This window comes from Bos grunniens, chromosome 12 (genome assembly GCF_055505025.1).
Source record: "Bos grunniens cultivar Pamir isolate PY7600 chromosome 12, Bosgru_T2T1.0, whole genome shotgun sequence".
Classification (NCBI taxonomy): domain Eukaryota; kingdom Metazoa; phylum Chordata; class Mammalia; order Artiodactyla; family Bovidae; genus Bos; species Bos grunniens.
The window spans coordinates 2,745,892-2,760,685 of NC_141176.1; the positions used below are offsets into that span (position 1 = coordinate 2,745,892).

The 14,794-nt window shown below is 38.4% G+C and overlaps 1 protein-coding gene across 14 annotated transcripts in view; it reads left to right on the top strand.

Annotated features, from left to right (window-relative positions):
- DIAPH3 (diaphanous related formin 3) overlaps nt 1-14,794 on the top strand; it is a 560,663-nt gene that overhangs the window by 242,636 nt on the left and 303,233 nt on the right. For all 14 annotated transcript variants that reach the window (XM_086328449.1, XM_086328451.1, XM_086328462.1 and 11 more), the window contains one exon: nt 10,288-10,383. In XM_086328449.1, the coding sequence (XP_086184575.1) occupies nt 10,288-10,383 (96 nt within the window). The remainder of the gene's footprint in view (nt 1-10,287; nt 10,384-14,794) is intronic.

Consider the following 14,794-nt stretch of genomic DNA (forward strand, 5'->3'; position numbering starts at 1 on the left):
TTTCTGTCCCTTCATTAAAATAGCAAAAAAAAAAAAAAATGTTTAGACTGTAATCATTCCTACATACATCTTCAAATCAAGAAGTGGTCAAATTAACATTTTAAGAAAAACAAGGATTTGAAATCCAGCCTGAATAATTTTTCCTATTTTAAAAAATTGTGGTTAATTTACATAACAGAATTTTACAATGAAACTTATTTCAAAGTGTATAGTTCTGTGGTATTAAATACATTCACATTGTTTCATGGCCATTACTGCCATGCAGCTCTAGAACTTTTTCATCTTCCTCATCTGACACTCTGTACCCATTAAGCACTAACCCCCCATTTTCTTGTCTCTCTAAGTAGAAATCATGTTTTGAAATGTTCCCGCAGTCACAGTATAGCATGTTCCTTCCTGGGGCTCCGTTAAACACTTCCGTTTAGTGGGACGGTGCGTGTGGGACCTTTGAGCTGCAACTAGGGCAGTGATGTGTACACGCGCTAGAGGTTTACATGGCTGTGTTGGATTTACACAGTGTGAGATCGAGCCTGAAAGGACAATATCATAGGTACACAACTATCTAAAGTCCAGATTAAAAAATAATAGTCCAAAGTTCGGGTGGTTATGGGAAGGCAATTAGCACATAATAGTTGATTCTAGAAAACAGGACAAATAATGGAGTTCCATTTAGATAGGGTAACTGGAGGCCAGTATGATCTGGAACCTTGGCAGCATCCTGGAACATAGAGGAATAAAATGCAGTAACTGAGAAATCAAGGAAATAACTTGAATTTTCAACTGAGCTATCAGAGATGGGTATATACAATTAGGACAGCGTAATTACCTATCAGAAAGGCTGTGTAATTAAGGTTGAATTGAACCGAATCAACATCCAGGTACTATCTCCATCTCTTCTTCCCCATAACTGGCCTCTGTGTATGCACATGTACACAGACACACACACACACGCATTTTTCTGATCAGGGATGACACCTATACCCCTTTCCTAGGACAATGCCAAGTCCATAGTTGGAGACAAGTCCAAGGTTTTTGTGATAAAGTACCAGAGCTTCATTTTTCTAACACTGAAATGTGAAATTCATGTTGATGCTCTATACTCTGATTAGTGTTTTTGCAAAATTGCTAGATCCTAAAGAATGTAAGCATGCTGTTACTGAATAGAATTATGTTCATTGTAAAATTCTGCTTCTTAAACCTGAAATTCTTTCTCAGTATTTTGGAGTAATCGCTTTTATGTCTGATCACATTTCTACTGAGTTTTGTAGTCTTGCAGACCATTTTGATGAAACTCTGTGTCATGTTTTCCCTGCACACTGATACATCAGGGATGACCTGTTCTCTATTTAATATGGCATTGCTTTTTATCTTTAGTTAATATAATTTATCATTACTTTTTCTATTCCCAGGTTGCTTAGCATTGTGTAAACAAATACTAATAAGTTGGCTTATTAAGTCTCTCCATTCTACACCACGCTAGATATCCAGAATTACCTCTGTCCTCATTTGGATTTAATCCTTCTTTTAAATTAGGAATGTACACCAAGTTCTCATTCTTTTCATAATAGGTTGTTTTTTTTCCCCTTCAGTAGATTTTCTTCTTATGCACTAGCATGTCAAGCATTAACTTTTAGTCTTTGTTGTGTGATTTCTTTAGCAGAAATATATTTCTACTTTCTAATATCATCAGAGGATATATGGGAGTAGCTTGTACTGGCAAAAACAATAGTTAGAAAAAATATTTTTCATGAATACATGTAATAATCCATGACTGGGAAACAACAAAATTCAGAAGGAATTCATAGGGGTAAGGACTAGAAAGATTCCTTGTAGTGGGGAGATTTTGAGGATACAATTTAGGGATGTTTTTATGAGAAGTCGTGATGGAGCCAAGAAAGATTGTGTGAGGATGAACTTCGGTTGTCTTGTAGCTGAGTGTTTGACTTTTTCATGATTCTTTTTATTTTTTTCCCTCATAACCTATGGTTTATTCAGTCAGAAGTCATCTCAATTTGTAATTAATTTAATTAAAACAGTTAACATTAAGACATAACCTGATACATAGGCTGGACTGTCTTGAAAGTGAAAGTCGCTCAGTTGTGTCTGACTCTTTGCTACCCTGTGGACTATACAGTCCATGGAATTCTCCAGGCCAGAATACTGGAGTGGGTAACCTTTCTTTTCGCCAAGGGATCTTCCCAACCCAGGGGTCAAACCCAGGTCTCCTGCATTGCAGGCAGATTCTTTACCAGTTGAGCTACAAAGGAAGCCCAAGAATATTTGAGTGGGTAGCCTATCCCTTCTTCAGTGGATCTTCCTGACCCAGGAATTGAACCAGGGTCTCCTACATTGCAGGTGGATTCTTTATCAACTGAACTATGAGGGAAGAGGGTTATTTTTCTCCGTAGCACAGCTTATTTAATTTAAAAAAGCTGTTGAATATGTGATTTAGAAGGACTTGATGTTTTATTTGGTTTGAACTCTTGTTTTTCTGCTAAGACTTTGGTCATGAAGGGGTGTTTACAACAAGGGAACTTACAGGAAGTGGTTCTTTTAGTTTACAATGGCAATACTTTTCAGATGAGCAAAATAGCTCATTTCTGTGATTGCAGAGGTCCTCAGGATCAAGCACTTCTGTAACATTTATTTTGAAAAGTTTGTATTTTCATATAGGAAAAAGAGATGGGGAAGACAAGTGCTTTTAGTTAAGTGGGTAGAAATCATAAGTATTTTGAAGTATAGGCATTAAATTCCTTATAAAGTGTATTCCCAGTGCCTTAATAATCCTTTTGTACATGGTTTAAAAAAAAGTCTAGCTATGACTCTAGTTAAAGGCTTGATAAATAGTGAAATCTTTCTCCGTATCCATATAGGACTTGAGTTGCAGAGAGAAGTCCTTCAAGAAAATTTGTTTTATGTCCTTGTCTTCTAATCACATAAAGAGAAATGTATTTACTCGCTATACTTTTGATGGTTGCTGTTGTTGAATCATTCATTCTATAAGGTTTTATTTAGTGCTTAAGCTACTCTCTTATATAATTCTTAGCCTTGAATTACCAGATAGACAGCTTTTTGCTAGTAAAATGCTCTTATTAGTTATGGCAGTCATATTAATATTTGAATAGAAAAATAACCTGTTTCTCCCCTATTTATTTTCTTTGTATTTAGATACATAGCCATTTATCTTTGTGCCTAGAAATATTAAAACTGGGTTTGACAGATCAGGTGTGACTGAAGCTATTTATACAATTATAGTTTTCAGTACCAAAGTGTTTACTTTGATATTTTGCCAAGGGGATATTGCCAATGAAAAAATAACTAATTTATTCCAGGTTTTCACTTTTTTCTATGTATTCTGTATCTTCTGCCTCTGAGCTGCCTGTCTTCTTTGAAACCATATCGTCTTATCACAGTCTCCAATGTTAGTAACTTTCAGAAATCTGCTTTCTTTTCTCAGCTTTTCATCTGTTCTCAGTTCACACCCCTGAGTCTCACTGATCCATTCCATTCCCCCCTTTTGGCTGAATAACTGAGCCTCCCCCTAAGGGAGCCGCCATGTGAGAGTAGTGATGAGTGAACTCTTGATTCTCCCTTTGGAACTATATAGTTTTTCCCATGGCCCTAATCCTGCTCATTGTTTTCAAGAGACCAAGCATTTCTCCTCCTTCCCCGGTCCACTTCCACTGCATGTCTCCCATCACCTGGAACCGTGAAGCCTGGAGGGGACCCCATGCTCAGCCGGTGCAGACTATTCTCCGGCTTCAGGTCCCCTGCCCCAGAGCTGATCTGGGCCTGTGGTGTGGGACCAGGGTTCTTGTCTGGGATCTGGTGACAACTGAGGCCTTTTTGTGACCTCGGGCAAGTAACTCATATTTTCTGTACTTGACACAGAAAAACCTGGGCTTGATACATGTTTCCTCATATAATGAGATGGTTAAACTTCATATTCAAAAGCCTATAAATGTGGATGCTGTAAATTTTTGATACTCTTTATTGGAGTCTTAGAACGCCAGTAGTTAGCGAAGCTGGAAAGAAAAGCAACCACAGTTATGCAGATGATGTCTAGTTTATAGCTGTCTGCCCCCACCTTCCACCCCGCCTGAAGGCTGTGGTCGGCTTCAGTGGTCATATACTTTACGTTCACTTTATTTCTGTAGTTGAGATGATTCTTACTGGCTTCTCTCAGTGTCACCGAGAATGGTTATTCAATCGGGTGCACTTCCTTTTATCCTCTGAAGGCTAATGTTATGATAATCTAATGAACAAAAAAAAGGTAATTTAAACATATAACGTAAACTTTAATAGCAGTTGTGCTAAGTGAAAACTCGGAGAAGGCAATGGCACCCCACTCCAGTACGCTTGCCTGGAAAATCCCATGGATGGAGGAGCCTGGTAGGCTGCAGTCCATGGGGTCGCTAGGAGTCAGACACAACTGAGCGACTTCACTTTCACTTTTCACTTTCATGCATTGGAGAAGGCAATGGCAACCCACTCCAGTATTCTTGCCTGGAGAATCCCAGGGACAGGGGAGCCTGGTGGGCTGCCGTCTCTGAGGTCGCACAGAGTTGGACACGACTGAAGTGACTTAGCAGCAAATGAAAACTAGAAAAAAATTAAAATGCTTAGTACTTTAAAGACATATTGTCATAAGATACAATAACCAGAAAGCACTAACAAATAAAAAAATTATATGTATATATAGAATAAAACATTATTAGTAGCATTTATTGTTTAAAATATTCAATTATAGAAGTAGAAAACTGTTACATTTTGTGCCTCTACTAGCTACTTACACATTTATAACTGCATATTCTAGAATTTTCTGCAGTCCTTAAATTATACCTTAAATAAATGAACCTTAAAATTTATGTGGAATCTTACTTCACATAAAGAAAAAGGTCACATTTTTAATCAATCTGATTAGAACATAATGTAAAATGAACTAGAATAAATTGTATAACCATGTACCATGGAACTATGATTTTTAACGGAAAATGTAGTATGAAAGAAGAGATTTTGAAAGGAGATTCTTTATATAATTTTGCAGCTATTTTTGAAACTTTGAAAATAAAAAAAGAATAAAGAGAAAATATAATTAAAAAAGACTTTTTCAGTTCATGGCTCTCGGCAACAAAGAAAGCTTTGTCGTCTTTGACTTAATTCTGACATAAACCCTTATGAAAGGTGGCGTAGGTTGTGTTAGTGATCAGAACCATTCGTGAACAGGATTAATCTTCTCGGAAAAATGCAGCTTTACTCGACATCTCTAGGAAATGAGATCAAACACAGACTTGTAATGGCAAAAAAGCGACATCACAAATATAGATGGCACTAATAATCTGACATCCTGACTCATGCTTGAGGAAAGCCAGTCTTTTAGAGAAAGGGTGTTGGTCCTGGCTTCAGAAGGCGCGCCAGCAGTGGGCGGGGAGTGTCTAAAGGTGCTCTCCTCTGGGCTCCTGAGCTGTGGTCAGGCACTCTGTTTCTTGCCCCTCATTTCTCTGTCACTGCAGGGGTTAGGGGATGGTTTCGGGAAGGTAATGATTATTTCCCTTCATTCTCACAAGTCCTTAGAGGACAGTGCCCGTGGGGCAGGGATGTAAGCCACAGTGGGCTTCTTGTCTGGCCCTCAGGGGCCAGGTTTCAGATTCTGGCACTGGGATCCCTAGCTCAAGTTCCCTGCAGAACCCTGCACTCTCCTGGCTAGTATTCGACAGAGTTACCATCAGCATGGGTAACTGGATTTTGTGAAAATTTTCATTCTTACTAATAGCCTCCTTTATTCTTATTTGTCTTTGTATGTTAGTCGCTCAGTCGTGCCTGACTCTTTGTGATCCCATATTTCTCTTTAACACATCCTTATTGTTGGCAACATGTATATCCTGCTTTATCAGTGACCTTTGCATAAACATTTTCACTGGTTTTACTCTCATTTGAGGCAGTTCATGATATGGCTGTGTGTGTTTTTTTTTCCCCCACAGCAGTACTTCTCATTATTTCTCAGCATGAAAGATTTTAACCAAATCAGTCTGTTTGGATAATAGACTTGATTATCTGGTTTCATAACTATGTAAGTGGGTTTGTATCTTTTTTTTAATCCTATTTTTTTTTTTTTTATGAATTTCTTTTTAGTTTAGAAACTCATTTTCTTCCTGTCTCTTTACTCTGTTTCCATTCCATCTTTCCCCAGCCGTCCTTTAACTATCTGGTAGCAGAGAAGAGAGGAGAAAGCCATGGTGTCCATTGCATGGCGTATGCTGATACATTAAACTCCACAAGAGTTTAATTTATTGTTTTTATTAAAAAAAAAAAATTGAAGTGGCCTTGGTTTCTGATTTGCAGGTTGAAGTAGTGAAGAGTGCTAGATAAACTTTTTTTAATGTGACATCTAACATATTTTGCAACTAGTAGAAAGGTTGAGTCAAAGTGTAGTGACCTTCATTCTTTCATTAGGTCTGTTGCTTAAAGATACTTACCTCAAGCATTATTTTTCTCACAATGATTATGATGATGATGACAATAGTCACAGAAGTAGTATTACTCTTATGTAAGTTATATAAGCAAGTGCATCAGGAATTGTTCAGTGTAATGCCTAGCAGATATTCAGTCAATATTATTTAAAATTTAAGGTTATTTGACTTTTTTCTTTATGTAGACCAGAAGATATTTCAGAATGTGATAGGTTACTGCTGTTGAGAAATAAATTGATTTTTAAAAATGTAGAGACAAGCCTTTTAGTTGAGGATCAAGGTAGGAAGATAAAATGTATACATTTTCTAAAAAGTAAAGGATTATCATTGGTTGAGGTTAAGGAAAGGCACTCCACTAATAAAATTTTTACTATCCTTCATCTGAAAATGTTAACCAATACAAAAAGACAAGGAAAAGACTTCTATACTAGGAATAAGGAGATGAATGTGCGGTTATTTGCTGATACCTGGATAACCTATGACAACCAGTAAAATAATTACTAGGATGGATACATTTTACCTCTTGACATGTGGAAGTACAAGAGCTCCTCAAACTGCACATGTTTAAAACTGGACTGGGTCAAAAATGTTCCTCATTTGTTGCTCAGTCATCATCTGCCTGATTGCTTAAACCTGAGGGTCCCTTTCTTTCTCCATTAGTCTGCAGGTACACAGGTACATGCGCATATACATACAACAGAGCTTTACTGAGGTCCTGCTGAGTTCCAGGCTTGGGGTTAAGTATACACTGGTGAACAAAGTAACTGCCTCTAACAGCTTGCTTTCTCATGCAGGGAGAGAGACGATATCAAATTCATGTTATGTGGGAGTAAGGGCTTCAGAGGAGGAACCAGGCAGAGCGCTGGTGATGGGGCACAGCAGGCGGGAACACGTGCTGGTCTGTGTGAGGGAGCACACCTGTGCTGCTGGGGTTTAACAGGAGTCTTTCGCTCTGTGTCCTGAAGAGACTGCAGCTGGTCAGACTTGGAAGTGGGGAGACTAGTTAGAAAGCAGTTGTGATACAGGTGAGAAAGGATAGTAGCTACAAGCAGTGTGGGGGAATGTAGTAGCCAGGGATCCAGTAAGGGGTGCTTATTTTAGTGAATATTTTGAGTTAGAATTGACAGGATTCACTCTTGGTCTAGATGTAGTTAGGGGTTGGTGAAAAGAAGGGTGACTTTAAGCTTTGTGACTTGAGCAGTCGCAATAAGAGTGTTCCCATTTCTCGTGGATTGCTACCACTCCCCTCTGTCTTGCCCTTCTACCGTTACTTTGTGCCAGGCTTTCAATTCACCGGCAGTGGGCTGCGTTGTTTTCTAAAATATAGTTCTTTTGATGTCTCTCTCATGCTTAAGACTTCAGTGGCTTCACGTTGCTCTAAGAAAAGCCAGAATTCTTCAGTCAGTCAGTTTAGTCGCTCAGTCGTGTCAGTTGATCAGTCGTATCCGACTCTTTGAGACCCCATGGACTGCAGCATGCCAGGCCTCCCTGTCCATCACCAACTCCAAGAGTTTACCCAGACTCATGTCCATTGAGTTGGTGATGCCATCCAACCATCTCATCCTCTGTCATCCCCTTCTCCTCCTGCCTTCAATGTTTCCCAGCATCAGGGTCTTTTCCAATGAGTCAGCTCTTTGCATCAGGTGGCCAAAGTATTAGAGTTTCAGCATCAGTCCTTCCAGTGAACACCCACGACTGATCTCTTTTACGATGGACTGGTTGGATCTCCTTGCAGTCCAAGGGACTCTCAAGAGTCTTCTCCAACACCACAGTTCAAAAGCATCAATTCTGCTCTCAGCTTTCTTTATAGTCCAACTCTCACATCCATACATGACTACTGGAAAAACAGTAGCTTTGACTAGACGGACCTTTGTTGACAAAGTAATGCTTAAAAGGTCTCACATATTCTGGTGCCATTTATTTCCACCCATTTATTTCTTTGTTCTTATTATCTTACTTGTTTCTGTGCCCTCGCAGAACCTGAATCACTATCCTTCCATAATCTGTGTCCTTCCTTCTCCCACCCCAAACATTTCTCACTTGCCTAATTCCTTTTCTCTTTCTAGCTTTTGTTTAGATATCATTCATTCCATAGAGACTACCCCTTAAAAGTATGAGTTAATCTTCTTTAGTCTCCTGTGGTTCTTACCCAAACACTGTAGATATATCTACGTATGTACTTTAATTGGATTGGTTCTTAAATTTTTTGGGGCCAAGACATGTCCATTTTGTCTAGCATGTTCTTTTTTAGTTGGTGCTTAGTAGATACTTATTTGAATGAAAGAATAAATAAGTAAAGTGAATGACTATAAAACATACATGCAAAATTCAACAAAATTTCTATATTCTACCAGTAACTAGTAACAAAGTATAGTGGGGAAAGTTTGAGTTAATCAGTATGTCCAGAGACCTAGGAGTGTAATACTTAGGGCACCTGACATTAACAATAAGTATGCAGGATGCCTATGCAGAATGCTGTGTTAAGTTGAAAAATTATAGACAGATGTCATGTTCATGATTAGGAAGTTTGGAAATTGTCAACATATCAGATTTACCTCAATCTGTTCACGAATGCCTTACAATTCAAATACAATTCAAATGGATTTTATTTTTAGAACTTTGGATTGCTCTTAGGTTCATGTGGAAAATAAATGAAAAAAGTGAAGAATGTTTAAAAAGAAAAATAATTTGAACAGCCAATTAGTAAGATATATCATAAATCCTACAGTGCTGAAGGCGGGATGATAGTAGCCCAAGAGTAGTATGTGGAACCGTGGAGCAGAATTAGACGTCCAGGAAAGCAAATATAGACTAAAAGTGTAATGTAAAATCAGTTGAGAAAGATGGTTGATTATTCATAAAATGATAGAGATAATTAGTTAATAAACATTTTGAAAAACATAAAATTTGATCCCTGTTTCACACTATGGACCCAAACATGTAATTATAATGCTTTTCTGATATACAAAAATCTAATTATAATGTGCTATCTTATATATGAAGATTGTTTTTGAAGTTTCTTCAACATTAGTGATTTATTTATACACATCTAGCTAAACGATTTGGTCCGTTTTTTGTTTTCGAGATCCTGATTTTGTCTAGATGAATGACTTTCGTCAGAAGTGCTGTCCATGTGTACAAAGGAGAGGAACCAGGACAGGATCACTTTACTGGTTAACAGCTGTTAACCTTGACTGTCATGTACTGTGCTGTAATCACAGTCCATATATTGTTCAGCAGGATGTATTTATTCTCTTACTTATTTTTTAGCAAGGACAGAGAGGTTAAATCCATTTGCTGATTTTTAAAAGCTCAGATAAAGTAGGCTGAATATTAAAATTTGAGTATTTTTCAAGTATTTGGAAAACAAATTATAAACATTCTACTGTCCAGTTTTATATGTCTTTTTAAATAAATAAGGTATTTCAAACACAAAACCTCTGAGTGTTTGCTTAACACTCTTAGAGCTAGCTCCTTAACCTATCCCAAGTGTCAGTACATTTATTTTTATGATCGTGTACTGTATATTGTTGAGATGAACTCACTGTGCTTATTCTTCACCTGATGGCTTTGGTTTCCATAGTGAACAACAACTTTGTTTATGTTTTTTCTGTTAGACTTTTAAATATTTACTCTTAGTTGTTTTTTAGGGAAAGAACTGCCAGACCCTATATGAAATAGTTTGGGTCTTGGGATGTCTACTATTCTTTTTCTAACTGATTTAAACTGTTTATGTGTTTTTTAGGATTATTTCATGACAAAGTTTATATCTTCTGACAGTTCAGTGCCTAACATGGATCTATCCTTGGTTTTACAGAGAAAAGAGAAGAGGAAGATTTTGAAGAGAAGAAAGCTATTAAGAAACGAATTAAGGAACTTAAATTTCTAGATTCCAAAACTGCCCAGAACCTTTGTAAGTATCAGATTTCAATATAATTAAATTAGAAAAACACACCATTGAACACACTGGTTCCTTTAAATTATGTCATTTTCTTTTTGACTTTTTTCATTTTCTGTTAATTTTATTATTACCACTTAGATTAAGAGTTAACTTTGCTTTCCTTTGACTCATAATTCCTGAAGGAATTATAAGTTAAGTTCTTCAAAAGATTAATGCATATTAGAAAATAAAGCTAGGAAAGGGATTTAAAATAAAAATATATTTCCCATTACTGAAAATAGACCTACCCTTTAAAGTCTTTCTTTTAAATATAACAATAAAGAATTACGGAATTTAGGTGATGACATCATATTTTGGGAAAAAAAATTGGTAGTGGATTTTTTCTTTTGTACCTCTGAAACTGTTATTTGTGATACTTGATCAGACACAGAGGAGTTTGGAATATTAATGGGAATAAGGATGGTGATTAAAATGAATTCTGTTATCCCATCTGAGCAGTTCAAAGCCTTTCCTCAAAAGTACTGCCTTGAAATATTTTAGATTTAATTACTGTTACAGGAGCTAAATACTTAGTATTGAATTGTCTTCCTGGCTGAATTGCTGTGGGAGAAGAGGGCAAATGGGTTTGCTTCTGACTCATTTCAGCTGCATCTTAAATGCGTCAAAGACACTTCTGTTTGGAACTGAGATAATGTAATCTGGATATATTACTTTTTGATGCTACAAGATGGATAAAATGTGGAGAATTTAGAGGCAAGAAGAGCTAACGTAGTCTGCCATTCAGTTATTAAGTGCTTCAAGTGAGCTTTTCGCAATCACTTGGACAAAACAGTCCTTGGCGAGAGGATGAGCCTCCATGCTGTTGATGCAGGAGGGAGTTAGAGCAGTGTCCGGAGAAGGCGGGGTTGACACTCCTTTGTGAAAGCTCTGGAAGCCTCTTCTTACCCTGCTCACTTTTGGCAGAGAGCTGTCTCTTTTTCTGCAGTGTACGCCTGACAGGATATAAGCTTGACAAGGTCCTATGGACAGTGTGAAGAAATTAGTGTTCTGGCAAAAGCAGTGTTTTCGTTTCTGGGCACCTGCTGATTGTGCATAGCTGCCGCTTTGCAGTGGAGCCATGTGGCTTGGTTGGGCCCAGGAAGGTGCCAGCAGGGATGCGGCGTGGAGGACTTGCCTGCTGTGGGAGCAGCTCCAGGGCGCTCTGCCTGCACTCAGGGCATTGTCCTCCCAACGTGAGAACTGTAAGGCAGGGGGCCTGTGTTCCTGTTGTCTGCTGAACATGTGGTCTAAAGTAGAAAGGTACTGGGGCTGGGAGGTTAGACCAGTGAAATTTTGGTATTTGTTGTTTCAGGAAACTTCCCTCTTAAAGGAAAGGAAAAGCATTACTAACTTCAGTCAGTTCAGTTCAGATCAGTCGCTCAGTCGTGTCCTACTCTTTGCGACCCCATGAATCGCAGCACGCCAGGTCTCCCTGTCCATCACCAACTCCCAGAGTTCATTCAGACTCATGTCCATCGAGTCAGTGATGCCATCCAGCCATCTCATCCTCTGCCGTCCCCTTCTCCTCCTGCCCTCAATCCCTCCCAGCATCAGACTCTTTTCCAATGAGTCAACTCTTCGCATGAGGTGGCCAAAGTACTGGAGTTTCAGCTTTAGCATCATTCCTTCCAAAGAACACCCAGGGCTGATCTCTTTCAGAATGGACTGGTTGGATCTCCTTGCAGTCCAAGGGACTCTCAAGAGTCTTCTCTAACACCACAGTTCAAAAGCATCAATTCTTCAGTGCTCAGCCTTCTTCACAGTCCAACTCCCACATCCATACATGACCACAGGAAAAACCATAGCCTTGACTAGATGAACCTTTGTTGGCAAACTAATGTCTCTGCTTTTGAATATGCTATCTAGGTTGGTCATAACTTTCCTTCCAAGGAGTAAGAGTCTTTTAATTTCATGGCTGCATTCACAATCTGCAGTGATTTTGAGGCCAAAAAATAAAGTCTGACACTGTTTCCACTGTTTCCCCATCTATTTCCCATGAAGTGATGGGACTGGATGCCATGATCTTCCTTTTCTGAATGTTGAGCTTTAAGCCAACTTTTTCACTCTCCACTTTCACTTTCATCAAGAGGCTTTTTAGTTCCTCTTCACTGTCTGCCATAAGGGTGATGTCATCTGCATATCTGAGGTTATTGATATATATATATATATACCCCTTTTCCTATTTGGAACCAGTCTGTTGTTCCATGTCCAGTTCTAACTGTTGCTTCCTGACCTGCATACAAATTTCTCAAGAGGCAGATCAGGTGGTCTGGTATTCCCATCTCTTTCAGAATTTTCCACAGTTTATTGTGATCCACAAAGTCAAAGGCTTTGACATAGTCAATAAAGCAGAAATAGATGTTTTCCTGGAACTCTCTTGCTTTTTCCATGATCCAGCGGATGTTGGCAATTTGATCTCTGGTTCCTCTGCCTTTTCTTAAACCAGCTTGAACATCAGGAAGTTCACGGTTCACGTATTGCTGAAGCCTGGCTTGGAGAATTTTGAGCATTACTTTACTAGCGTCTGAGATGAGTGCAATTGTGCGGTAGTTTGAGCAATCTTTGGCATTGCCTTTCTTTGGGATTGGCATGAAAACTGACATTTTCCAGTCCTGTATCCACTGCTGAGTTTTCCAAATTTGCTGGCATATTTAGTACAGCACTTTCACAGCATCATCTTTCAGGATTTGGAATAGCTCAACTGGAATTCCATCACCTCCACTAGCTTTGTTCGTAGTGATGCTTTCTAAGACCCACTTGTCTTCACATTCCTGGGTGTCTGGCTGTAGATGAGTGATCACACCATCATGATTATCTGGGTCGTGTAGATCTTTTTTGTACAGTTCTTCTGTGTATTCTTGCCACATCTTCTTAATATCTTCTGCTTCTGTTAGGTCCATGCCGTTTCTGTCCTTTATCGAGCCCATCTTTGCATGAAATGTTCCCTTGGTATCTCTAATTTTCTTGAAGAGATCTCTAGTCTTTCCCATTCTGTTGTTTCCCTCTATTTCTTTGCATTAATTGCTGAGGAAGCCTTTCTTATCTCTTCTTGCTATTTTTTGGAACTCTTCATTCAGATGTTTATATCTTTCCTTTTCTCCTTTGGTTTACACTTCTCTTCTTTTCACAGCTATTTGTAAGGCCTCCCCAGACAGCCATTTTGCTTTTTTGCATTTCTTTTCCATGGCGATGGTCTTGATCCCTGTCTCCTGTACAATGTCATGAACCTCATTCCATAGTTCATCAGGCACTCTATCTATCAGATCTAGGCCCTTAAACCTATTTCTCACTTCCACTGTATAATCATAAGGGATTTGATTTAGGTCATACCTGAATGGTCTAGTGGTTTTCCCTACTTTCTTCAATTTCAGTCTGAATTTGGCAATAAGGAGTTCATGGTCTGAGCCACAGTCAGCTCTTGGTCTTGTTTTTACTGACTGTATAGAGCTGCTCCATCTTTGGCTGCAAAGAGTATAATCAATCTGATTTCGGTGTTGACCATCTGGTGATGTCCATGTGTAGAGTCTTCTCTTGTGTTGTTGGAAGAGGGTGTTTGCTATGACCATTGCATTTTCTTGGCAAAACTCTATTAGTCTTTGCCCTGCTTCATTCCGTACTACAGGGCCAAATTTGCCTGTTACTCCAGATGTTTCTTGACTTCCTACTTTTGCATTCCAGTCCCCTATAATTAGTAACTTAAATAATGTCAAAACGTTCTGTACTTTGTGATTTTAAGAATGTTTTTTGTCTTGAAAACTGTTAATGGCCTCCATTACAAATTGTCTTGTTCGGGGTCCTAAAGAAATATTATCTTGAATATGATTCTTTTTAGGTGGGTTAGCTGTGGTAAGATAGCCTAAATAGCCGTCTGAAAGTTGAATGATTGGTCTTTTGAGCAGTGTTCTTTAGTATTAGTTATGCATTACACACATATACTAAACAGGATTCCAGGTTCAAGTGCAGTAGTTGATGTGCTGGTTCAGGATGTGCCTGTTTAGTCTTTACTGCAGAGTCTCCTTGTCGGTAGTTCTGTTGACAGTGTATGTATGTTGTTGGTAGCATGGCAGTCGAGTGACTTGAAAAAGATTGCTGATTTTGAAAATGGCTGTTTAGAGAATACAAAATAAAGATGGATACTGTTTGGGTTGCTGTAGCTGAGCATGTGAATCCATTCATTTAATTATTAGACACGTTTTAAAGTATAAGATCAAAAGGTCAGAATTTATACCAGGTCATCATATTATGATGGAATCCATCTCGAATCATTCTTACCCTCTCTGAGTGTAGCAAGTGTTATGATTTAAGCTTTAAGAGGCTTTAGCAGCCTATAATCTTTACTGTAATTATAGTCTGATTCACAGCTGGTTTTTGTCTATGAAATTCA